The sequence below is a fragment of the Drosophila santomea genome, chromosome X (genome assembly GCF_016746245.2).
Source record: "Drosophila santomea strain STO CAGO 1482 chromosome X, Prin_Dsan_1.1, whole genome shotgun sequence".
Classification (NCBI taxonomy): domain Eukaryota; kingdom Metazoa; phylum Arthropoda; class Insecta; order Diptera; family Drosophilidae; genus Drosophila; species Drosophila santomea.
This window is the reverse complement of record NC_053021.2, coordinates 12691388-12717122: the sequence shown is the minus strand read 5'-3', so window position 1 is coordinate 12717122 and position 25735 is coordinate 12691388. Positions and strand designations below refer to the sequence as shown.

General features: G+C 42.3%; 3 protein-coding genes across 10 annotated transcripts in view; 1 reads left to right on the top strand and 2 right to left on the bottom strand.

The window, feature by feature from the left end:
• LOC120457299 overlaps positions 1-18863 on the bottom strand; it is a 140678-nt gene extending 121815 nt beyond the window's left edge. Inside the window, exons 1-6 of one of the 3 annotated variants that reach the window (XR_006356531.1) lie at positions 18828-18863; positions 18497-18770; positions 17279-17645; positions 17156-17222; positions 16187-17100; positions 15834-15924 (exon numbers count right to left, since the gene is read on the bottom strand). Coding sequence is in view for 1 of the 3 variants with exons in the window: in XM_044006641.1 (XP_043862576.1) it covers positions 15834-15839 (6 nt within the window). In the remaining 2 variants the exon portion in view is untranslated. Of the gene's footprint in view, positions 1-15833; positions 15925-16186; positions 17132-17155; positions 17223-17278; positions 17646-18496; positions 18771-18827 lie in introns of those variants that run through there. The other 2 variants (XM_044006641.1, XR_005616928.1) reach the window with 2 other exon arrangements.
• LOC120457295 (nostrin) lies at positions 1530-24300 on the top strand. 5 transcript variants are annotated; one of them, XM_039644776.2, is made up of 8 exons: positions 1530-1754; positions 9701-9979; positions 19214-20887; positions 20987-21072; positions 21136-21361; positions 21422-22171; positions 22231-22341; positions 22403-24300. In XM_039644776.2, the coding sequence occupies exons 1-8, from the start codon at positions 1728-1730 to the stop codon at positions 23189-23191; spliced, it is 3942 nt and encodes a 1313-aa protein (XP_039500710.1). In that variant the 5' UTR covers positions 1530-1727; the 3' UTR covers positions 23192-24300. The 5 variants fall into 5 exon arrangements, with proteins under 5 accessions (XP_039500710.1, XP_039500708.1, XP_039500709.1 ...); XM_039644774.2 differs by lacking the exon at positions 19214-20887 and having other exon boundaries at positions 1535-1754; XM_039644775.1 differs by lacking the exon at positions 19214-20887 and having other exon boundaries at positions 1736-1754; positions 9696-9979.
• LOC120457296 (leucine zipper putative tumor suppressor 3) overlaps positions 23392-25735 on the bottom strand; it is a 14576-nt gene continuing 12232 nt past the window's right edge. For both annotated transcript variants that reach the window (XM_039644777.1, XM_039644778.1), the window contains exon 7: positions 23392-25699. In XM_039644777.1, the coding sequence (XP_039500711.1) occupies positions 24839-25699 (861 nt within the window). In that variant the 3' untranslated portion in view covers positions 23392-24838. The remainder of the gene's footprint in view (positions 25700-25735) is intronic.

Sequence of the window (25735 nt, the reverse complement as noted above, 5' to 3'; positions counted from 1 at the left end):
TATATAGACTCATCGCATCGCATCGTTTCTTTAAGCCATAGTCTATCCTGTTAAGCTCTCCACCAAAATTGTAATTTTCGGACCCGCAATAACGAACCCCAAAGCTCATCTATGAGTTCTGTTTAGATCCCAAGTGCAAACTTTCAAAGAATTGTAAAAAAGAATTACACTTTACGCTAGCGAATCCCAAAAATATTGGACAAACGATCGAAATCATCCACAAAATTGCTTATAATATGAAGTTTCTGACTCTCTCCTAAGAGAAAATAAAATTTTTTTTGGTATTTCAAACTCAATACCCACTGACTTTTCCTTTCGGGCGGGCTTACAATAAAACTATGACATACTTTTGGGCCGTCTTAACTGCAAATGAATGTTGGATTCGAATGAGTCATATATTAGCAAGAAATTAAATACGTTATTAGAATATATAGTCGGAAATGGAAATAAGTCATCGGGTAAGTTTGAAAGATGCAAATTTATTGACTGCATTCCACAACTTTGAAGTCATCGTAAGCGAAGCTCAAACAAGCTTTAGATTTAACAGCAAGCTTGTTCAATGGACTGCACCTTTTATATAAAGTGATTAAATCTTTTTTATTTAAAATTTTCTTAAAGAACATTTTCTTTATTTCTAATAACAAATTTGCTATAGTAACTATCAATTTCGATTGTATTCTAGCGATTATGTTCATTCCTATGAGTGGTTGGGAGTTTTTTTAAAGAGATTTTTTCTACAGCTTTGTTAGCTGGCCCCAATGAAATGGTTCTCATCTTTTAGCCATAAAAACCAGTGAATCAGCCCACTGTAACACCGCCGCTCCACCAAGAGCGTTCAGCGATGAGCGATGAGCGGAGAGCGTTTAGAAAGCGGCGACGACCGGCGGCGGAGCGGCTGCGGTTGCGATTGCGATTGCACTTGCCGCTCTCCGTGAGCGATTGGGGATTGTGGATTGGGGACTGGGGAGCGTGGATCGCGGAGTCGGAGTCAAAAGCTGAAAGCCAGATTCAGTTGGCGGCGCAGACTCGACTCGTTTAGTTCGGCGTTTCGTAGAAGAGCGACGTGCGCGCGTGTGCGGCTTTTCCAGCGCGGTTTTTCCAACCACACACACCTCTTGCGACCTGTGTATTATTATTATTATTATAACATTTTTTTTATTGTTTTATTTATTTTTGTTTGTCTACCTGCAAACGTTTTGCTGGACCTAAACCGAGAGCTGCGGTGCCCGATGAGTTGGCTAAAAGGCTCGTGCGTTTTGAAGTAGTGCATCTGCCTTTTGCTGGCGAGTGCTACAATTGTCGCACGTAATCGTGCTGGCAGTTACGCCTCAGAAAGCAGCCGAAAAACGTAGATACAGATACAAGATACAAAAGTATCTCAAACACATGCGTTACGCTCAGCTGACTCGCCGTGTGTGTGAGTGTATCGTTGTGTCGGTGTCTCTGTGTGTGTGTGTGTGTGCTTAGCTTAGCTAACAAATTGGTTAGATAAATTAAGCAAAAAAAAAAAAAAAAAAAAACTGTGAAATTCGCGAATAAAAAAAAGTTACACAAACGAAAACCACGAAGGAAAAGCGAGCTAAAACTGAAAGTAAACAGTGCCGGGCTGACCAGTAAATGCTTTAAACTTAAACTATACAATTTCGATATAGAAAACATATAGATCACAATACCGCATCATAATATCCCCCCCGCATCAGCATATTCCCCCCGCGGTTGGCCGAAATATGTCACAATTCCGCGATAATTCATGGGTGAGTTGCGATCGAGTTCAGTTCGGTTCGGCTTGAGATTGGCACTAATTACCGACTAACTACTGCACGTATCCACGAGATACTCGCACTCTATCCTGCACTCAAAACTAACCAGAATTGCACAATTATCCCTGCCCCCTTACCGCATAAGTCCCCTTCGACATCTTCTTAATTGGTCCAAATCGTTAATTAACCTGTGTGGCCATCTGTAAACCGATTGGCCAATTGGCCCCATGCATCTCTCGGCCTGACCCGATTTTTCAAATTTCGCAGCTCGCCAAGTGCGATCCCATCGATTGGGGATGCACTGGCAATCAGAGGTGGTAATTAGGGGAATTTCTGCGATTTCCTAAACCACTTCTTATTTACAATTTGCTCATTTATTTATATGTTTCTTAACTTTAAGAAAGTTATGCATATAGCAAATGGTCTCTATTCTAAAACGTTTCACAATCTTTCTCCGATTTTTATTCGTAAACGGAAAATTACGATTATGCCACATTTATGTAAAGCAATAATAATGCAACTTTCGATTTAAAAAAAAATATTATTATGGGTCCTAAACTTGGCTTAAGTTGCCTGTTTTTTGCCGAGTGCATTTGCATTTGTGTCGACTGGCATTTGACTTAGGACTGAGAATTTTGACAGCTTCCGAAGCTTCACATGCAGCGAGTTGGCTTGGCTTTATCAGCGCAATAACGGTGTCGAGGTCACTCGAAATAACCTAATCAAATTTGTTGTTTTTTAATTTTAATTTCTTAATGGCAGTGCGTCGCGCTTTGGCGAACGAAAGTCGAACAGTTTTTGAATAAATTAGTGCGATGCAAAACACGCAGGTTAAGCGGGTCAATCGGCAACGTTGACAACATGGGGTGAAATTTATAGATCGACTGATTGGAAGTGCTGTGCAACCCGTTTATCTCGAACGATTTATCTGCCATTTATGTGGCCAAGATGGTTAAAAATACAGCTGTATATACCAGCTGTATGTGGTACTGCAAGATATTTCATATTGGGGTTAAGTAAAGTAGCAAATTATCAATACTTTGTATTAGGTTAGTATCGATTTAGTTTCTCTATATGTTTTCAGACTTTCGAATTAACCCACAATTGCTTTAGCCTCTGGCTTTTTATCTCAAGTTGTGTCAAAGACAAAAACACACACCTACATTTTCCAAGAAATTTCCCAACTCAATTTCTACATGCAATCTAGATCAAACATTATTTCTACACCTCGAGCGCCTTTTTTCTACAGCAATTGCATTTGAAGGTCGACAGAGCTTTCTTTTCTTTCTTTCAGAGTTCACAAAAAACTGGTGAAACAAACACACATATATGGTTGCACTGAGCGAAAAGAGTTATCTAAGTCCGTAACTTGTTGATAAGAAGATAGTGGTTGTATGTTAATAAATGGAGGGATAGAAACGAATAGGGAAAACTTACACGTTAAATGGTATATTTTCGCATGGTAAACCTTTGTACCACACAGAATTGCCCCCTAGAATAACTTTTGCTTTGTTTCATTTTGCTGTATTTTTGTGGTGTGCGAGTGTGGATGCGTTATCGACGTATCGGCGTATCTGCGTATCTGTAATCGCATTATGATCCATTAAAATGCGCCAGTTTTTTGGCATGTTAAGTGATAAGGTCTGCGCCACCCACACCTAAGCCGCTCCCTCGTCTGGCACCCAAAAATCGTAATTCGTAAATCGTAAAACCGATCAAAATCAAGTAAAATAAGAGGAAAACCAGAAAACCAGTTGGCCTGGCCCAAGACGATTGCGCAAATGTCGTGACTGACGTCGCTCCATCGATTATCATCTTCTTCTGGCTAAGATTGAGATTCGCCCGGGGATTGGGATGCTGCACCTGCGCATCCAAAGTCTGGAGGCAGATGTCTGGAAGATGGGAGCTGGGAGCTGGGAACTGGCAACTGCTTCCTGGTGGCAGCTTCAAGTTCAATTACGCCAGATTGTCGCGAAGGCATTGGCCATGGATCTCCACGTTCACATCCACATCCACAACGACAACCAAATGGCCACATCCACGACCATGTTGGTCATCAGCAACTTTCACTCACCGGCAAAATGACGATGACGATGTGCCTCCTGCACATTTTGTCATCGTTTTTCATGTGGGAAAATCTCTCGCCTCTGCAAAAGATCCAAAAAAAGACCTAAACGATGGGGAAGTCGTGTGGAGGTTCGCTTTTATTTTCCATTTTTTTTTTTTTTGGTTTTTCTGTTTTATGGAAGCTGCGTTTTTGGGCAGACATTGCAAAATAATTTCCACAACAAGTTGGAAGGCCGTCGACGACAATGAACTTTTAATTACCCCAAAGACTCGTTTCGCAAAAAAAAACACATGGAGCACAAAACAAAAATGAGTTGGAAAAGAAAAGAAAAGGGGCTGCAAACCTCATTCAAATGAGGTTCGCGGAAGGAAAAGAAACGATATTTTCAAAGGAGGAAAAGTTTCTTAGCTCTCCGTGATCATATGCAATTTAATGCCCGCCCAATTTGCTGCGGAACAATCGGATCTTTGTTTTTTTAGTTTTTTTTATGAGCAAAACCCTCCATTTCCACAGCAGCCGATTAGATTTCAATTGAAGATTTGCAGATTGGCTTCCCTCGTTGATTTTCGTGGGATTGCGAGCCGAAAACTGGTTGCCAAATTATGAATAAGTGTGCTGCAAATACGATTTCTGGCTAATACCTAGCGGATTGCAGTGCAATGATTAGATTTGAGCCGGCAGTTGCAAAATTGCTGAACTTTCTGCGCCTTGTGCCTTAAGGCCCATTTTTCCGCCATTATTTCACATACATATGTTTGTATTGGCTGGAAAATGGTTAAGCGGACGGATAACGGAAAGTAAGCTTAGCTAAGTAAGAAAATTCAGCTTATCTTGAAATTTTAGATTAAGAAAAATAAAAAAAAAATATAAATATCGCTAAATATATAAAAAGAGATAACTCTTTTAAGCAGCTAACGATCCCATTATTTATTATTTTTTTATATTTGCCAAAGTACTGAAGATTTTGTTATCGAAAACAAAGAAACTACCTGAAATTATCGCTTGAACGGTTATTCAATCACACGAAGATCTTTAATGAAGCAATATAAAATTACCAACTAGCTGTGAAGTATAATTAGCTAGAATTAAACGAAAGAAAGTTTGAAGTACGCTGCATGTTAATGTTTATTCGGCAGCCATAAAAACTGGAAAAAAATAAGCTTTTGGTGGCTTATGTAAGTGAGATTTAGTTGAAGAGAGTTAAACAAATTTCCAAGTACCTTGCACATAAAAAGATACGTAGATACATATTTTGATTGTTACTGCTGACCAAACACAGAAATTGCCGGCGAAAAAAAGGAAATTTTGCGACAATTAAACAGTGAAAGTCGCTAAAATGGATCGTTGTGGCATTAGTTATTACCCCGACTTGTTATTATTGCTACCATATTTTTGCTGCTTTTTTTTCTAGTTTATTTGTTTTTGTTTGCGCTGCTAGTTGGTGATATGACAGATTTAATAGAAAAAAAAACTTGAGAAATATGGCCAGAAAGATGGATGGGATGGCAGTGATGATGATAAACTCGGCCGCGCAAACTGTGTTAAAAATAATAATCACCATTTTTCGCTCTCCATTCGCCTTTGTTTGCCACTCTGCATTTTTAATTATATTTGTACAGATTTTACTGCTGCTTTTTCCACACTGAACGCGAGTAGTGCACACAAAGTCCAGAAAAAAACTTAGGCTAAAAACTTAAAACTAAAACCTCTCCAAAGGTTGGGCGCTGACCTTGAATAAAGTGGATTTTGGTTGCTTTATTTTGTTGGTTTGAAGATCGGGCCCAAAAAACTACGAGTATTTGCTTCCAGCCAAGTCACGTTCAATGCTAACCCACATTGTAAAAATTGTACAAATGCACATATGTGGGCCAGCATTAACGGTAATTGATTTTTAACTCAGACTGTGACCGATTCGAGAAGCCAAAGAAAACTCACCGACGAAAAACACAAAATACAAAATACGAAATACAAAAATGTAGAAAAAACGCAGCAAAACAGAAAAGAAACACACATCGAAATTGGTAACAAAAACGTGCTCAGACTTTGGCTTCGGCCTAGGGGATCTGGCCTCGTTAAGAGCACCAAGCGTATCTACAAGACAGCGACAAGTGTATCTGTATCTTTCAGATACGCCAAACAAAGGGGAACGCGCGGAGAACTGTTCTCATTTCTCATTTCTCGACGGTTGGAAAGTATTCAAATGCCTCAATGGAGACATTCCCTTTCTCCGTCATCTCGAGTTCGAAATGATTCGACTTTCGTCATACCCTCGATGGATAACCTATAGTTGGTGCCCTATAGCTTTAACCATTTCATATTTATTGGATACAAACTGATCATAGATCATAATTATTTGCTGCAAGCTGTGCAATATATCTTTTATCTGTCAAACGCTTGTAAAACTAGTTACTGGGTTCCATTTTCTATCATTTGTGTGTCACAAAGTGTGATGAATAGTTGCTGATTGCAAACTTCTCACTTATTCTTGATATTTATTGTATATTCTCACATAGAGTGCAAAAAGCTGGGCATTGCTGAATCTAGACCAGCTTTCATCGCCTTATTCACCAGTTTTTACTAGAGACCTTTCGCTTCAGTTCAGCGGGAGTCAGCACCCACACAAATTCACTGGATATTCGCATTCAAACCCGACTCACTCATTACCATTCACAGACTCATCCGCATTCAGAGCTTCATTTTGTTGAATGCCACTAATTGTTGTCGGCGGAGAACGGCGATAGATAAACAATTTACCTGAATGGAAATGAGTTTGAGAATGCCAAACAAAAATTAGCGATAAACATTTGTCACTGGGCAAATGAAACACAAAAGGGGCGTTGTCGAACTTTAGTCACTGAAACACTGACCTACATGATTGCGAAAAGGCACAGAAAAGTAATGAATAATTCTCGATCACGAAGGTGGCGAATTGCATTTCGATAAGACTGAGAATTTCACAAAGGTTCGACGAGTTCACTGATAAGCGATAAAAACTGAAATTAGTCAGTCGCCAAAACAAAAGATTGTAAAATTGATTATCAACAAATATTGGAATGACTCAAAAATGTATGGGACTTCTCCTGACGAAATTTCAAGAATATTTCACACAGAAATAAGACCAATTAACTTATATTATATATTGTTTTGATGCGAGGCAGTAAGCCCATTAAGTCAGTCAATATATGGAATCATTAATTTACAGCATTGAATGAAATTTTGCAACAATGGCTAGATAATTGTTATTCTGCAACGAGGCTATGTTATAACAATAGCAATTACCTTTAATTGTATTATTTGGATCTTGAAAAGAGCATGAACTAATGCGAGTAAAGGGTATGCATTTCTTCCATGAACTAGATGACTATTTTTGGTTCAAAACATTTTATAAAAATGAAGTGAAAGATGAATGTCTCTGATAAGCCACTTCCTAAGAAAACCCAGCAAGATAAGTTTGGCCCGGTTAATTCGCATTGTCAAATTGAGTCCGTGTGTGTTTTGAAAATAATTATTACAAATTATACGATCGATTTGATCGATTTAATTGGCCACTGGTCGCTCTCCTTGTGCCACTCACTGGTTCGGCGACAGTTCGATGAACTTGAGACGGAATCGCTGGATTGCGATAATGATAATGCCATCGATTGTCGGCCCAAATAGCTAGACTTTCATTGGCCGGGCAATTGGCAGTTGGACGTGTGGGATTGGGATTGGGTGGTCCAAACGCATTCAGCTCGGACACTTCCTGATGCATTTCATTGATGTGCATTGTGAATGGGCTGCGAAGCGTGTAGCTAAATGCGAATTCAGCTAATTACGAAGGCATCGCAGCGAGGGCGGCTTGTTGAGTTAAGTGAAATAATATCTTACAAGAAAATTTGGTAATATGTGAGTGAAATATACGCCATTATTCGTTCTGTGCATAAATCTCAGTTACCAAATTGTGGACCACTAGCACTCGCATTCCTGCTTTTATGGTAATTGTATTTACCCAGTCATTAAACCCAACCCAGTTCAAGTTCAACCCACCCAAAAACGAGAAAACGTCACTTACTTATTAATAGCTCGCGATTGTATACCAGTTTAAAGAGCCATATAGCTGGCTGGCTAAAATGTAGAACTTTCCTTCGCTTTTAGAGCCTTCATTTTTCGCAACATAAGACCTTGGCCAGTTCTCGATTCCAGTTCTTTATTTAACACCGCTTGGGCAAGACTCATCCAACTTGTTTGCTGTGGAACTTGTGTAGCAACCGCCGATGGAAATTCGGCGAACTTGGTTCCGCATTGGGCCATTTTATGGTTGGGCCTTTTGTTTAAGGTTTTAGACGATTTGCAGCTTAGTGTTGTCAGGGGGTGTTCCCTGCATTTAATTGCCAACAGCCAATTGTTTTGCTATAGCTCAGTTGCTCTTGACTGGTTAGTCTTGTTCTACGCGAACATGTCAACTTTCTTTCGGCAATCGTCGAGAAGCGGGTTTTTTTTTTTTTTTTTGCTTTATTCTGCTTTTCAGTTTATCAGTTTTTCAACCAGCGTGTGGCCCACTTCGTGCTCAAGCACTCATCTATGTGAGCGGCCACGGGGCGTATGCGCAATGCCGGTGTAGCAATTGTCGGTGATTTGTTTGTGAGATTGAACACTTGCAACGCAATGCCAGCCGCAACTGCGCAGCAGTTTCTCAGAAATAAAAATCTATTATGTAGCTGGGAGAACTATATTTTAGAGATCTTTTAATTCCTTATTCTAGCAAAGAACAGTATTTTCTTTTAAGCATTTATTAACCATATTAGTTTGTAGGCCCTTCTGGCCTTTGGCCGTGTTTATGAAAGTATATCTTATCAATAAGCGGTAACTACGCTTTTTCCGCAGTGCAACATTTATTTACTGTCATTAACGGCTACTTAGTTCAATGGTTTTATCTACAGACATTGACTTCGGTCATGAGTGTATGGCTATATATAGACCCTGCTGGCTGATGCATTAACACGCCTTGAATCATCCTCAAGTTGGCACTTGTTTTTCAGTCTTGGCCAAAACGCCCGACGTTTTTCCAACCTTTTTTTTTTTTTTTGCCGGAAGTTGGCCAAGCCATAGTCTTTTTGGACATGGCCAATTCGTGATCGTATATGGGCATACCATCACGTAGTTAATAGAAAGTGGACAGGCCCAAAAGCAAACCTATCCCGCTCCCCAAAGCCCCTCCCCCCTCGCACTATTTCACCTGGTACTTGGACCATCTAAATGTATATGTATATGTATATGTATTTGTAATTGCGGCTTACAGTTGCGGTCAAATTAATGGCACTACAAATCGCAGCAGAAAGCTCTCTGATGAGCAGTAATTGATATGCAAAGTGCAAATAGCATTCGTTGTTAAAAGCTTTTCTTACTTAGTCATTAATTTATAGCTAGTTCAGTTTCTAATTGTTTTTGGTAAATAAGTAGTCATGTGAAGGTATTTTTATGGTCATAAATAAGTACATAACAAACGTGAATACTGTTGCATAGAGAAAACGATTAGGAATGCAAACTTGAAGAAAACATCATCAAAACAATAAACTTTATTGTTAAACTTCACAAGTACGAAACATTGCTTTCCGTTGTTGCAAAACGATTTTAGAATGTTTCACCTAACTTTTTGTAGTGCCAATAATTTTGACCAAAAGCTGAGTGTAGACTGCTGTCCCCAATTGTAATTATTCATTGTTATTTAAGCGATTATTTAGCGAGTAAACCTAACAATACTATTTTCCGCTCTGCAAAATCCCTGCCCCTCAACGGACCACGCTTTCCCCGCCTTTCTCCCTCTCTCTCTCTCTCTCTCTCTTTGTCTGTTTCTCTATATCTCCAAATCTCTGTCTCTCGCTCTGGAGAAAAGCTCGCCAATGCGCGATCGTATGGCGTTTTGAAGAGTTTGAGGAGCTCGGCACGTTATGCCAAGGCCAAATCCAAGTCGGCCATTAATCTCAATGCCCATCTGAAGAAACAGCAGAAGCTTGAGGAAGGACAACCCGAGAAGAAGAGGCAGGATAAGAAAATACTCAGACAGAGTGTTAGTGAGGATCAGCCGATCTATGCGAACGTGGATGAGGTTATACCGATCCATTTAGAACCGGAAACCGGATCGGAAGTCGATGCTCTAATGGGTAATGCACAGGTAAGCGGACCCAGAACCCAGAACTCAAAACTCAGCTCCAGACCACCAGTTCCATCTGCATCCGGCTCCATTGCATCCCATCCAACAAAATACCAAACTAAACAGATCCCAGATATCAGATCTCCAAATCGCTGACATCAACACATTGGAGCGTTTATCCTCTCATTTGTTTAGCAAGACAATCGAGAGCTGAAATTAAATTTATTACGTGCCCGCCCTTCACTATACCACCCCCATAAAAAGCCCCACTTTTCGGTGTGAATTGGTTGCGATTGTTAAACCCGTTTGTCCAATGGCATTTAGCAGCCAAGTGCAAGTTGTTCAGTAATACAAATCATATTGGCGAGCAGTAGCTAACAAGTACCAGGCAAATAAAACCTCTGAACCGAATATAGAACATAAACTTGAGTGTGCTCTTCAGATATGATTGATTCTACTACTGACAAATAATAATACAAATAAAATGTAAACCCCTAAAAATAGAGTTAATTTATTTTGCGGAGTATAACCTTAACAATTTGTATTATAACATACATAAATCTTTACAGACTTGAGATATCTTATCTTAGTATTGCATACTTTTGGGCAACTCAAAACTATTTTCAATCGCCCAACTTGTCTTTATCTTTAAACTTATTTTTTAAATTACTTTGCCGAGTAAAAAAATAATTCGTAAGTTAAGTTAAACAAAAATCTTTTAAAAACAGCAGATAAACAAGGTTTTCATGTTAAGGTGTGAAACCTGACTGAGGTTTGCAGCTAAGCTAAATTATGGTGCTGGAACTGGCTAAGCAACCGGAAAAGCTACAAATATTTTCAAACAAAACTTGCCAAACTGCCATCTTCCGCTTTCGTGGTGTTAGTTTGAATTAAATGCTAGAAATTAATAAATTATGAATCGGTGTTGGTTGCTCCATTAAACTTCAGTCGCTCATTAACCGCAGCCCAACTTAACCTCCGACTAATTTATGTACAAACTATGTTCTATATTTTTCTCACCTGCAGGTAAGCACCGCTGCAACGGTAATCCGTCTAAAGTATTTTTTTTTCGCCGCAACTCGCAAATTCCCAGACCAACAACAATGACAAGTAAGTTTGATAAATGTCACAACTCGGGTTAATTAAAATTTTCAGACACCAAAAAGAAGGAAACAAAAAATGTTCGCAAATAGAGAAGAAACCCGAAGTTCGGGTTTCTTTCGTACTCGAATGTCGGTCAAGCGGCAAGTGCAACAAGTGCACATGTGAGCGGTTTCCACCGATTCCGATTCCGATTATAATCGACCCCCCACCACCGCCCCCCTTTCGACAAGCCGAACCTGCATAAATCTGAAGCGCATGCCTATCGTTATGGTTATGCAACCGGGAACGGAACCCGACGATCCGAAGATCCATAATACCGGTACTTGTCAACGGCGTCGCCTCACTCAGCACGTGCATTTAGCTGCTTAAATTTATTGTATCACTCCGCAGACGTCGCCTATGGTGCACAGTGGGATCGGGATACTCGAAATGTAAAGCGATGTAGAAAAGAAGAATATCAAGAGAGGAGAGAAGGAAACTTGAAACGAAACACAACCGCTATTAGGAAAATTATCCTCATGTAATGGAGATCACAATTGGATTTGGATAAAATGAACATAAATAAAAATGTTCAGCACAGAATACTAAAATTCACAAGTCATTTATCAATTAAATACAACTTTATCTCCCAAATTAAATGTTTTAAATATACCAAAAGTGAAATTTCTCCATCTAAAGAACCCAAATGTATTATAAATACCTTCTGCCGATCAATAACACATGTAATTTATGCGAGACTTTCAAATGTTTACAACGCAGACAGGCCTTAACAGCATGTTCCACTAATTTTTGCCACTTAGCAATTAACTGCACACTTAATTAATCAAGCTACGCGTCAATCGAGGCCCACTGTGCAACGGTACATTGGCGGGCCAATTTGCATGCTGCGCAGATGACGACGCTGTGGCGGCGGCTGCGTCTGCGCAGCGCTGGCTTACGGTGTACCGTAAGTCGCGGATCAGCCTCTTCTTCTTCCATTTGAATATTTGGCCTACGCGTTGTCAACGGCTATAACAACAACAAAAACAATAACAGCGCACCAGGAGCACCGGCCAACGGGTGCGAGCGAGAGGGGACGAGTGAGAACAGGTGCAGCATCCAGGCAGCAACTGCGCAGCGACTGCACAGCAGGCCTCCCCAATGGGAAGTGGAGTTATTCCCGAACACGTTCCGTCATACTTCTTTTTGGAATGGAAATCGTTCCACGAATAGGAAAGCTTGTATTCCATTGAGTGTATTTCAACTAAAGTAGAGTGTATTTCAACTAAAGTAGAGGAAGTGTTCTCAACGAATATAACACAGTCCCGGCTAAATATAAATGTATTTATTTTTATCCTGGTAGAGGATATTTTCTTTAACATATCTAAAATAGTACCTTTAAATGCATTATAGTAGAGTAATACACGAAGACTCCTCTATTCATTGCTTCTAGCTAGCTTCTATTGCTCTGTGGAAAAAGAAGCACTCTGTAATGCTTCTTTTTCACGACACGTTCACGTTCCCGAACCGGCGCAGCATTCTGGCAGAGCTGCACGGGCAGAGCAGCGCTCAGTCTGTTGCCGCGCGTTGTTGACGTCGCTTCGTCGACGACGCTGTTCATTCGTCGCAGTTCTAAATTTAGTCGCCGACGCCGACGTCGCGAGTTTCTGTAAATGTCGCCGCTGCCACCGTCGACAAATAACAATAATATCAGCAACAATAATTACAGTTTTATTTATTTTCGGTAAATTTTGCAGCAGTTCGTATACTTTTTGTATACATATTTTGTTGTTTGCATAACCGCAGCACAAATAAGCTAATTGTTTTTTCAGTGCGCTAGTGTGTATGTGTGTGAGTGCCAAACGTGCGAAGAAACAACAACAATGCCATAATGCAGTGAATTAGGGTTTTTGTGTTTTGATTGATTTCATTTGGAATCGAATGAGAATTGTTTTCGTGTGACTTCTCAAATCCCCCAGAACCTCAGGAACTTTAGATTAGACAGTAGTAATCTTTTTAAGAGACCGCTACAGTGAATGCCCCCTGCAATGAATTTCTGCATACCCACAGAAAAAAAGGAATCACTAATCTAATAGTTATACATAGCTAGTTGGAAATATGTATTGATTTAATGGACCTTTGACTTAAAAATAAATCTGTATACAAAAAGAATTTTTTTCTAGTGCATCAGATACAAATTCATCTTGTATCTTCTACACTTTGTAACAAATCGAATAGTGTCGACATGGGTTCTTTTAAATTTCGCTATCTGCCGACCTTGTTGCCGATTCCAAAATGAGCTCAAGTTTGCGGCATGGCATGACAAGTGACAAATGCATCTGTCAGATGCACCCAAAAATAATATCCTCGGTTGCAATAGATTTGCGAAATTTCCTTGGCTAAATCGCATCCAGCGTACATTTTCCATACATATGTACATACATACATACATACTTAGCCCGAATGGCCGAAAAACCAAAGTCTAAACATCTTGAAAATGTGCCAATTATTTTTGTACAATTCCCAAATAGAATACAATAAAAGCCATAGACCATAGACCATAGACCATGTCTACGCATCCGTTCATACACATATATCTGTCCAATATCTGCGGTGTATATGTACGTATTTATAGATATTATGTGATCTTTACATGAATGTTCTCTTTTGATGGCCGGTTCTTTGGTTTAGATAGCGATTAGCATAATTATTTATGGCCCAGCAATTGTTGGGGGCCTTTTGATGGAACTTTATTTTTGAATAACGATTAACCGTTAGCTGCTGATCGAAAGATCCACAGATGAACCTCGCTAGCCCGAACTATCACCTGTTGAAGAGTCTTTTATATGAACTCTTCTGTATTTTACGATTCGAAACTATTTTGACAACTGGAGTTTGTTGGACTTGGAATTTGCCTTATGAGTTAAGTTCCAGCTATCGAGTCATGACTGTAATTCGATAGTTAATTAGGCACTGGCACCATATTCAACGGATTCCAAAGACGAGCACAATGACGAAAAACAAAGCATAAGCCCAAAATGACCGAATGTCGAATAAAAATAAATGCAGCCGCTTCTTAGCTGCTTCTTCTTCTTCTTTTGGGTCTTCTGCTCAGTCTTCTGTCTTTGGGGCCCTTCTCATCTCCCTTCTCCCTTCTGCCTCTTCCCCTCCGCCCCAAAGTCTTCGAAGAACAAACGCATTTCTAACAAGATTGACAGGCATTCAACGCAAATGAGCGAGCGAGATGGCCAGCACACGCTGTCACTGTCTAACGGCAATCGGCAGAAGAATTGAGGCAAAAAACTACAAATAAAATACAATAAACTAAATAAAATCTCTTCAAATCGCGTCCCCGTCATTTGCTGCCTGATGCAACACGTTGCATGCTCGGCATGTCAATGACATTTAAGAAAAATTGATTGAGGCGGCACCGCGAAACGGGTTAATTGCGTTAACCCCTGACACCCACATGAACCGACTGCAGCAACCAGAAAGAAGAACAGACTCACATGAGGAAGAACTTCTTGTAGTTAAATGGGTTTTTCAATTATGATGATGATGAGCTTCTTTACAATCAGTCAAATTATATCTACCATTAAGAGCATTATATGGGAATGGAAGTTTCGAGTGTAAGAAAACAGAACTTTGTTACTTTCAAAGCTTAGATAGCAGATACATCATAATTTCTTCCGAGAAAAAACAAAATTGCAAGTAGCGGGTACACTTATATAACCACCTTATCGCATTTGGCGATTACTTAGCAGTTTCTTCTTACGTAGAAATTCCATTGATAAGAACGTTTTCGCCAACTTCCTTAATCCGTTTTATCTAACTATCCGCACCTGTATCGCGGCCCATCTCACAACATCTTGACACCCCAGCGAACGTGACCTACGCGAATCAGGTGGTCGGATGGGATCGGAGCACATTGGGGATTGGGATCATATCAGTGAGATGGAAGACGAACCCAGGTGAACAAGATGGTTCAACCATTTGAATGGCATTCGAGAAATGCGGGGAAAGGCAAACAGAGTGGTTCGCCATTGAATAGCCTCATTAAGAGAATTATTTTTGCATTCGGGTCTCAGACCTTGCGCATTTGGCGCAACATCCCGCGATAAGTTGTGAAAATATTTGCGTAAGTGAAACAGAAAGCGTCGACATACAGACACTGTCTATAGGGTTTTTTTTTTTCTTTGTATCTTTTTCGACTTAGCTCTACCTCATTTTCCATCTCTATATTCGTTTTCGGCTGGCGCAGAGAGATCGAAAGATCAACCGATCGCACACGAAACCATGTGTAAAGGGCAGTTTTTGGCAACTACACGTTTAGTGTTTTGTTTATTGTTCTAGACATTAAATGAGATAAATGCGCCCCATAAACCACTGCCTGGATACAGCAGGGGAATGAGATTAATGACAAGTAAATAGTCGCATAACAAGGCAAAACATCTTCTCCCATCGCAAAACCACACTATATACAAACATACATATGTATTATTTAAAAAAAAATTAGAGCAGGATCAATTCAATTCAAGGTATTTGCACCACAGCAAAAATAGCCGTCTTTAATGGAAAAACGCGTCCCATGAATGGTTTACTATATTCAGGTGTTCGCTAGACTTTCGCACTTTTTGTTTATGGGAATCAATTTCTATATACAATGGCGATGACAGGCGTAGTTTAGTGCCCGGCATTAAGAGGCATGGATATCGGGTTTTAAAGGGGTGCAATTGCTCACTGAGAGAATATAGGGGTGCATTTACAAAATGGTATTAAAAGTACGACTTACCGACATTTGGTGGTTTTATTTGATAGTAGAAAACATTCGAAACGAAGCCATTTGCTGCCTTTGATCACAGTTGCAATATTCAGTTGAATTCCTGAAACGGGAATAGTAATAAGTAAATATATACATATAAGAGTGAAACCAAAGCTCATTCTATTTTATAGAAATTCTTCTCAGTGCACTGGCGGCCCCAACTTTTAATTGGTATAAAAACTGAAGTTGGGCTAAGCTATAAATCAGTCTACTGCTGTTGCAATCGCAGCTTGGAAGTGAATTAGAAAATAGAAATGAGCCGAGGCAGTCTATTTAAAAAATCAGAAAAACCAAACACGGTGTAGCAGTGGATAGATAACTACTATAGACGGTGGGTGCTCCCTTATATGGCCTTGCGATGACCTTGACTGTGATCCGCGGATCCTTGCAGGAGTCGGTGCCACCAATTATGGCCATTCGCTGGCATTGTGTGCGATTAATTCCTTTTATTAATCATAAATTGCCATAAAAGAAGGCAAAAGGCAAAAGGGACTTGCAATTGTCGGTGGCTGCAATTGCCGCAGTTGGCAACTCTATTTATAGAGCCCAAAGGGCCCACGGGCAGACTTATTCCACTGTTTATCTTCGTGGGGCTTGGCCCCATATGATCTTCCGTCCCCGTCCGCTTGGCCATAATTTATGTTATTTGACTTTTAAGCCTGGACTGCGCAATGTCGGCAGAAGGCTTCCCATAATTGCAGGTTCCCCACCGCTTGCCTCACCTCCTTTGTTGCTCCACCTTCTTGCACTTCCCAAAAATGTTCTTCCACTGAGATTCTCGTTTTTAAGCAGTTAAGTTAAATATGAATTGAACTAGACCTTTGAGATTATTTCTCATTTCCGGACTTGACAAGGCAATCGCCGACTACATGATTTCATCTTTATAAATAGCTGTTTACCTTTTTTTTTATCAGGATTGCACCTACCAAGAAAAGGTATTTATCATTCTTTAAACAAAATATGAGCTGCATTTTGTGTCCCAGTGTGGCACTGCTTACGCACTGCTTCCTCGACTGCCGTGCGACTGCTTGTGCGGCTTTTCAACTAAGCTAAGCTCGCTCATTAGTTGAATTGTCTTTTGACTTGTCACACACTCCACTTTATTGCACTCACCTGCCTCCGCGAAACGTGACATATCGCAGACGGTGCGATTAACCCCTCTCGCTCCCACTGCTGCCTGTTAACCCCCTGGTTGCGCATCCTCTTTGGCCGCTCTGCTTCTTACTCGATGCAAATGCTATTAGCCGCAACAACAAACAAGTGCAAAATGTAATTAAATTGTTTTTACTTACTACGGTTTCGCACGTCGGCCATTTGAATCGCGAAAAGTGTAACAAAGGCAACCCAGATATCTACAGACTAACGAGTACAGTGGTCACTTGGTAAACGAGCTTGCTGTCTTTCTCTTCAATTACCTTCAAAGTGGGGAACTTTTACCCAAAGCTGTTTATGTAAATAATATTTTACTGAGCAACTTGAATTTAACTTTGTTAGGAACGGTAAATCGATACTTGTTATCGTTTCGTTTCCGAGTCTTTACTGTCGAATATATGCATTAGTAGAAACTTAGCACGAACCTTACATCACAGTACAGTTATAACAACAACTGGAGGCTTAATGATCGTCGCTTGTCCCCGGTTCTTTACTCCCCCTTTCTTCATCATCCTCCTTCTCTTTCTCCGTACTTCCCCCATCCAATTGCTCCACTTTGGGATGCAATTGCAACAACAGAAATCGGAGTTTACCCGCGTTATATGCTCATTTGTAATTAGAAAATCCACTCTGCCCAGGGAAAAATGAAAAAACGATTTGCATTTCATTCAAGCGAAGTGAAGGAAATTGGAAATGGGAGGCGGCGAGGGAGAGAAATCGTTGAGAATAACCATTATCTGACTTAACTCGAAAGTAAATAGTTCATAAATAAATGATTTATATAATTACCAACACGGAATGACTGGGGAGAGACAGAAAAAGAAGACGAACAGCAGCGGAACGATGTGATCATAGAAGAGCCATAACTATTTACTTGGTTAAGAGCACTAGAAATTTGATTGTTAACTTCTGTAGGACGAAATTTTGTAATGGTATTTCCTTTTTTTTTTAGCTTTTTTTTTTTTAAAGTTATGTATATCGACATATTTTAATATATAAAATATTATTTTGAAGGTGGTTCTATTTTTTTGATCGTAGCTGTGGAACCACACTTGATCGGCCAGACACAAAACAGAAAAGGAGACAGACAGACGTCGCTGCCGACGTCGCAGTCGATGGGGGCGCCACGGGCGGCGACTTTGCAGTCTCTGGTTTCGTTTTGTTATTCCATTTATTCCAGTGGCCAACGCAGCGATTTGTGCGTCCGCTTCTTCTTTCCCTTATCTGTTCCCTTTAAACAACCACTGCTCCCCGCGCCTCATGCATAGCTCTTTATACCCCCCCTTGAGTCCAAAACCGATTTGTAATCTCTACCTGCATCGAAAACTGGAGCAAAGAGGAAGGGAATTGGTTGGTAACAGAGGGGGGAAAGGCGAAAGGAAAGGAGGACAGAGAGGGTTAGTGTCGGCTGAAGGTGAAGAGGGGAGCGGCCTTTTCCTTACATTTCTCCCTATTCTTAGCACCTTTCTTAAGTCACTTACCCATTCCTTTTCTTTCTGCTCCTCCTTGTTTTCCTGTTCTGTTCGGTGTGTTTATGTTATCTGTGTGCTTTGTTATGTAGGTGAAACATCGCCTGCTAAGTAACTTGCTACAGGGTATTACGGGTATAACGGTTGGCTACTTCGGATTAACCATGGGCTTCCAGCGGAATTCAGATTGCCGTAGGCCATGGTTGCACATGGTTTTCATGTGAACTAAATTAGGGAGTTAATAGCTTTAACATTTCATGCAGTGCCTCATTTGCTCGCCTCTCTTCTGCAACGAAAAGTGTACAGTTCCGACATATCTATAATAACAAAAGCAAATAGTTACTAGTGTTTACTGTAAATGTATGTGCATACCGACAATATTATCGAAGGTAACTATAAGTTAAACAGTGTTAAAACCATTTGAAATGTTGAAGTGAAGCAATCTGTTTATTTCCAAAAAGAACGGATGCTTTCCCATTGACAAGCGTCACTTCCAGGTCGACTCTCGCTCTCCTTTTGGCGCTCTCTTTTTGCCTAGAGGAAGCCCAGTTTGCTCTCCCCCTTTTCACCGTTCCTTTCGTCCCGCTGCATTTGTTGTTGTTTCGCCTCTTTCCTCACTCTCACGAAAACGCACTCACGCACGCACACACACGTCACAGACGTGCGAACGAGAGTGCAAGTTTAGGAATTGGAATTTTTGTAATGTTTTTGTGTCCATAAATCGAACAGCCGTCAACGATGAACCACCTGCGGGTGCACAAATTCAAGCTGGGCGGCAAAGATAATGCCGCCATGGCCGATTTGCCCCAATCGGAAAACGCTACCAATAATAACAATAATGTCGGAAGCAATAATAATCAGAATGGCGGAGCCAAAGGATTTCTGGGCAGGATCAAGCGCTACTCGGTGCTGGGAAATAAACTGGGACGTCGTCATCTTGGCAGTATGAATCTGAATCCGTCGAATAATGCCAGTGATAATTCCGTTTCGCCCACCAAACTCCATACTGGGAGCTACAATATGACCGGTAGTCATTCGGATGATCATCGCCTCGAAATCGGAGCCCCGATTTTGATATCGACTACAACACTGGACACCGATCGCTTCGATGTCACGGAGGCGAGACTGAAACAGATTGGCGGCGGCATAGCCCAGACCTCCAGTATTGTGAGGACCCTGACGCCGAGGAGTTCGGATGAGGAAGAGTTTGTGGACGCCAGGAGCAGTCCGCAGCAAATGGAAAGGGATGAGGATCTGCAAATCACAGATGGTCTGGGAGAGAACAACGATCACGATCACGATCAGGATGAGCATCAGTTTCAGGTTCCTAAGGAACCACATCAGGAAGAGGAGTTGAGGATTGCAAAAGATGTAGACGATCTAGAGGAGCCAGAACAATTTGAGACACCCAAACATGAGGTGGCTACCCAGGAAGCGAAACGTCCCATAACGCCCATACCCACTGCCATAGATCCTCCAATCAGACGACCACGTATTGCCCGCCAGCAAAGGCAATCGCAATCCGTTCAGAATCTGCATCGTAGCGAGTTAAAGGTCTACCTGCACAAGTCCAATTCGATGGCGCTGGACATGAATGTCACGGCACCGGCAAAGCTGGGATTGGACTTGAATCTGCCCGAGTTGCCAGAACTCTATGGGGCCAGTGTGCTCAGTTTGGCGGCCAGTGATAATAAGGAAAATCTGCCAGCTGTGAAGCCATCCGCCGAGCGATCGCCCATACCAAATGGTGGCTTCATGGCTCAGCAGCCCCACTTCAAGAGCCTAGACTCGTTCCACCTGAACTCCCGCTCCCATTCGCATCAGAGCTCTCACCAGAGTTCCCGCCAAAGCTTGGCCTGCAGCAGCAGCAATGGGGAATACGACTTTGATCTAAAGTCAGTGAGCTATCAAAGCCTCAATGCACAGAATCTGTTCGTTTCGATTGACGAACTGCAGGAGCTGACGCGGCAGATCAACGAAACGGAGGACTTTGGAAAGGAGATCGATCTGGAGTACTGCACGCATCGCGATCAGTTGAGACCCAGTGAGCGCAGAATCACCCTGCTGAAGAACAAGAACCAAACGCTGATCAACTTCAATCACAACAAGGAGAAGCTGCGCAAGGGCTGGCACGGCATGAAGCACTGGCTGGGCGAGGAGGGCTCCAAGATCAAGGAGGCAGTACGTCAGCAGACGCCCCTTAAACGTCTGGCCCAATCACGCAGCAATCTTAATCAGTCAACCGCGGATGCCAGTCGCCAGTCAATGTCGCCGGAACGGAGTCGTCGCGATGTAACTGAGAGCTGCGAGGATGTTACTGAACGGACCGAAATGGAGTCGTCCATGTCACACCGAAACAGCGAGGAGGATCTGTCGCCGCATGCCAAGCGGTTCAAGGATGAGGTACAGGTCAAGCTGTTTGTTGTTGGTCTGGGGTTGCTGCAAGGGATGGGTTAACTGAGTTAAACATTATATTAACGACATGATTGCTATTTTAAACAGGGACAGAACGGCTTCGAGGAACTCCGGCGATATGTGAAGCAGGGCGGTGACTTTAGCAAAGAGCTCATCTTTGTCCTGCAGGAGAGGTGAGTCAAAGATCAAATTAAGTATGTTTAATCGATCCGAATTATGTTTTTTAATCTTTTCAGAGCCGATTCGGAGCTGATCTACTCCAAGTCACTATCGAAGCTGGCCAACAAGCTGAACAAAGCCGGCAGGGAAATCCCGGGGAGCGTGGCCGACGCCTGGCGTGGAGTGGCTACGGAAATGGAGAGCCGCAGCGACATCCATCGCCAGTTGGCGGCCTCGCTCACGGATGAGCTGGTCAAGCCGCTCAAGACCGTCGTCGAAGGGCATCACAAGGCGCGCAAGGCGGTAGGTAGCCTTTTAAATGGAGTAAGGCATAAGTAACTCTAAGCAAATCCCAATCCTTAGGTGGAGAGCAACGTGGACAAGGCGGCGCGAGTCCTGGGCGAATGGCGAGCCAGCGAGGCGAAAGCCAAGAAGGCCTCCCATACGGCGGCACGCGAGAACGAGAAGCTGCAGGACGCGATGCTGGACGTGCGCATCCAGAAGTCACCATCGATAGCCCTGCTCCACCAGGGACCCAACAAGCAGGCGGCAGAAAAGGAGCTCAAGTCGGCGGAGAAGGATTGCGTCAAGTTGGACAACAAGCGCAAGAAGGCCGAGGAGGCGGTGAAGCGGGCGGATGTGGAATACTACACCCTGTGCGTCCGGGCGGAGCGAGCTCGCGTGGACTGGGAGATGGCCGTGCTCCGGGGAAGTGCCCAGCTGCAGAGCAGCGAACAACAGCGACTGGGCAATATGCATAACTTTGCCCAGCAGTATGCACGCCTCATCTCGGACATGAATCCGATCCTCGGCGGACTGAGCACTCGCCTGCAGCCGCAACTCGATGCTTGCAACGTGGCTAAGGACATGCAGGTGGTTCGCCACATACGCCGCAATTCGGAGGGTCCCAGTGAGCAACTTCTTCCGGACTTTTATTGCGAACACACCACGCTAGCCATGAATCGGGAGCGTCGCAAGCACGCTCTGATCAAGCTCCTGCAGCTGGTCAAGACGGATCTGGAGCGGGAGCGTCGGTCTCGCGACGGATTGAGGGGACTGTCGCAATCCCTTAACCACCAGGAGCACCAGAACATCACCGATAAGCTCTACCACGTATGATTAACACTCTATATCACTCAATAATAGAGTTTATTAAATATGGTTCATTATAGATCCGTTCCATGCTGACCTATTTGGAGGGCGCCCGCCTCAAGCTGCACTCTGCCCTCTTGGAGCTGGACCACAAACCCAGGACCACTCACCCACTGGCCCAGCACATTCAGGTGGGTTTTTAATGATAACTAAAGCGACTTTAATGGTATTAACGTCTTTTAAAACCCATAGATCACCCGCGACCGCACTGGATTGCAGCAGAGCATCCTGAAGGTCCCCAACTGGCTGAAGAACAACGACAAGTCGCAGACGCAGCAATCGACCAGTATGCTAACCCACGATATCACCGACATAACCACTAATCACGAGGATGAGCTTCCCGAGGATAACTGCTCCCACCTGCACAGCAGCAGCAATAGCAACAACAATAGCAACGGCTCCTGCACGGACATCAGTTCGGTGGTTAAGCAGTTCAACCGAAGCAAGAGCAATATCGAGACTAATTTCACCAGCCAACCAAAGATAATCTCGACGACAAATGCCGCGGTTGCCGCGTCCGTTAAGTCCAAAACGCTAGCCAATCTGCAGGATGGGCATCACAATAACCATCACCATCATCATCACAGCGATCGCGGCCAGGCGGATGGTGGATCCAATCAGCAGGACTCTGATTTCGATGAGTTCAGCTCGCAGGACGAGGACGAGGAGCCGGAGAAGCCGCAGCTGCAGCAGCAACAGCAACAGATGCTCCAAAATCCACCCATCAATGGCCAAGTGCAGACGCAGCATTTCTATCAGAATGCGCAGGAACTGCAGAAGGGCCAGAAGGACGGATCCGGTCCAATACTGGGTCGCTGCAAGGCACTATATAGCTACACCCCGAAGCTCTACGACGAGCTGGAACTGAGTCCCGGCGACATCATCGAGGTGCATGCCAAGCAGGACGACGGCTGGTGGCTGGGCGCCCTGCGCAACCACATCGGCATCTTTCCGGCCACCTACGTGGAGGAGTGCGCCTAGATCTAGTTGGGGATCGCCCTTCCAGGTTCCCTCCATAGCTATAAAAGTGCGAATGAGTGTGTGCGACTGCCAAAAGAGTGTGTGTTTGCGCTGTGGAGCGATTTGTTTGAGATGAAACCTTTGAAGAGAACGTAATCGCAAGGCGATACAGGGATATTTCGAATCTACACAAACGTCATTTTGAAACTGCCAATATTTTCTGTTAACAATCATTGCTAAATTTCAAATATTAAATTTTTTTCATCTTAACTTCACTTCTATTTGAACGCCAATTGACTACTTAAAGGCATATACATATTTTTATAAGAAAACATTTCAATTTCGCAAGAAAAGTGTAAAGAAATTTAATTCCTTTTGTTTTCCCAATAAGCGGAAAAATGTAAGCAATGCTATAACAATGCGAAGAACAACAAATTTAAGTTTTGTATTAAAAAATTCGTGCTTTCAGAACATATTGTAGAATCAAATGTTAATTGTACCACTATTATTCACTTTAAGAGAAAACATTTGGAATTAACCACTTAACTTCATTGAAAACGAACAAAATCGAGAAAACGAATACTTCATTTTTGTTAAAACAATTTATTGTAAAAAATGAAAATATTTCGCTTTGCTTATTTTATGAGCTTCTTTAGCCATTTTCCAAACCAAAATTTAATTGAGAACTGAGGAAACAATATTGGATATATTGATATTTTAATTTTCATTTTATTTTGTTTTTTTAATGTTTGACTGATAATTGACTTTTTATGTGTTGCGCCATAGAAACATTTTTAATTTCAAACAGAAGCCCATATACCACGCCCTGATTTGCTTTAATGGTTTATTTTATTCGTTTAGTTTTCATATCAAACAAATCGATCCACTTTAGTGTTACGAAGTTAGTTACCCTGCTCTTGACAAGATGATGATCCCGAGGACAGGCCTTTGCATTAAGCATACTATGTAATCTACGAGTAACGATTGTATTAATTTTATATTTTTTTTATTATGTTAAATACCAATTACCCCTTATGTTTAGCTTCCAGTTGAGTCATTTACCATTTATCGATCCTGCACATTAGTTGTAGCGCTGGTCCTCATCAATAAAGCAAATTATTGTTATTTCATTATTATCATTTTTTATTGCATATGCATAATGGAACGACATACATATATCAATATATATTATTATATTCAACATGCGAAATCACAAATGTTTTTTTTTTCTCGTTTATAATTACATTTAATAAATTAAAAGAATACATATATATATATTTGTAAAATATTAAAAACAAAAAATTCATTATGCATATCTTGTATAAATATTCATCAGAGTTCTCTGTACATCTGTGTACAACTCTAGTAATATCGAAAATCGTGTATTATTTATCGCCGAGGGAAGGAAACGTTTCAACTCACTGGTTTTTACTTTTAATGATACCATTTAATTTAAGAGCAAACAACTTATAGAAGTGATTTTTATAGCAAAAGAGCATTTTCAGTCCTGCTTTTGGCTATATAAAAAATAAATGTTTTTAAAATATTACTTTGATCAGTTGAAAGGAAGAAAGTAGTTTAAAGCAGTTTAAAGACTGTTTTCCACTTGCTTCCCAAGTTTGTTATCCCAGCGACGATAGCACCATTGCCCCTAGTTCCCAGCTCCACTCAGTTGCCAGTGGTGGCCTCCACCTGGCCAGTCGCTGCTCCGACGCTGTCCAGGCAACGCAGCTTCTGGTACATGTGGATATAGTGGGCCTGCAGCTGCTTCTGGTAGCCCAGCACCTTGTCCTTCTCGGCGCACCACTGACGCTTCTCCAGCTCGAGATTCAGACGGAAGTCGTCCAGTTTCTGGCGCAGCTTGGCTATATCCTCCGCGTACGTGGTGGACTCCTCGATGAGCGTGTCCAGCGTTTGCTGCGTACCCTGTCCCTGATCCAATTGCAGTCGCTGCACCAGCACATCCAGCTTGGGCAGCTCCTGGACGCAGCTAGGTGCTACTTGTGCTGATGGTGGTGCAGTTGGTGTTGGTGGTGCTGGTGGTGCTGCTGCTACTGCAGTTGCTGCTGGGGATGCGGATGTTGTTGTGTACTTGCGCGTCTTCTGGCAGATCTCGTTCAGGTTGTCCAACTGCTGCTTGAGGCGAGTGTACCGGCCGCAGGGCTCCTCGCCGTACTCGTGGGCAATGGCCAGATCGGAGAGCTCCTTGCGCAACTTGGCCAGCTCGCTGGTCAGCGCTCCAATCACCTGATCCTTCAGGGTGATGATCTTCTGCAGTTGCTGCTGGTCGGGCTGGTTTTGTTGCTTCATTGGCTGCGGCTGCTGCTGTTGCTGCTGTTGCTGTTTCTGTTGCAGCTGCAACTCTGGCTGCTGTGGCTGCTGCTCCTCCTTCGCCTGCTGCTTTGGTTGACTTTGGCTTGTGTTTGTGTCACAGGACTTGTTGCTGCTGCTGCTGCTGCTGTTGCTGCTGCTCCTGTTGCTGCTGTGCTTCAGGCTGACAATCGCATGATCCTTCATGTTGATTTCCAGCTACAACAGGATAATTACTACATCAATTTTCCCTTT

Bases quoted from the DNA above. Each gene is read 5' to 3' on its own strand.
- LOC120457295 (XM_039644776.2), top strand. From the start codon at position 1,728: ATGTCACAATTCCGCGATAATTCATGG. The intron at 21,073-21,135 runs GTGAGTCAAAGA...TAATCTTTTCAG, and splicing joins ATCTTTGTCCTGCAGGAGAG to AGCCGATTCGGAGCTGATCT. The intron at 22,172-22,230 runs GTATGATTAACA...GGTTCATTATAG, and splicing joins TCACCGATAAGCTCTACCAC to ATCCGTTCCATGCTGACCTA.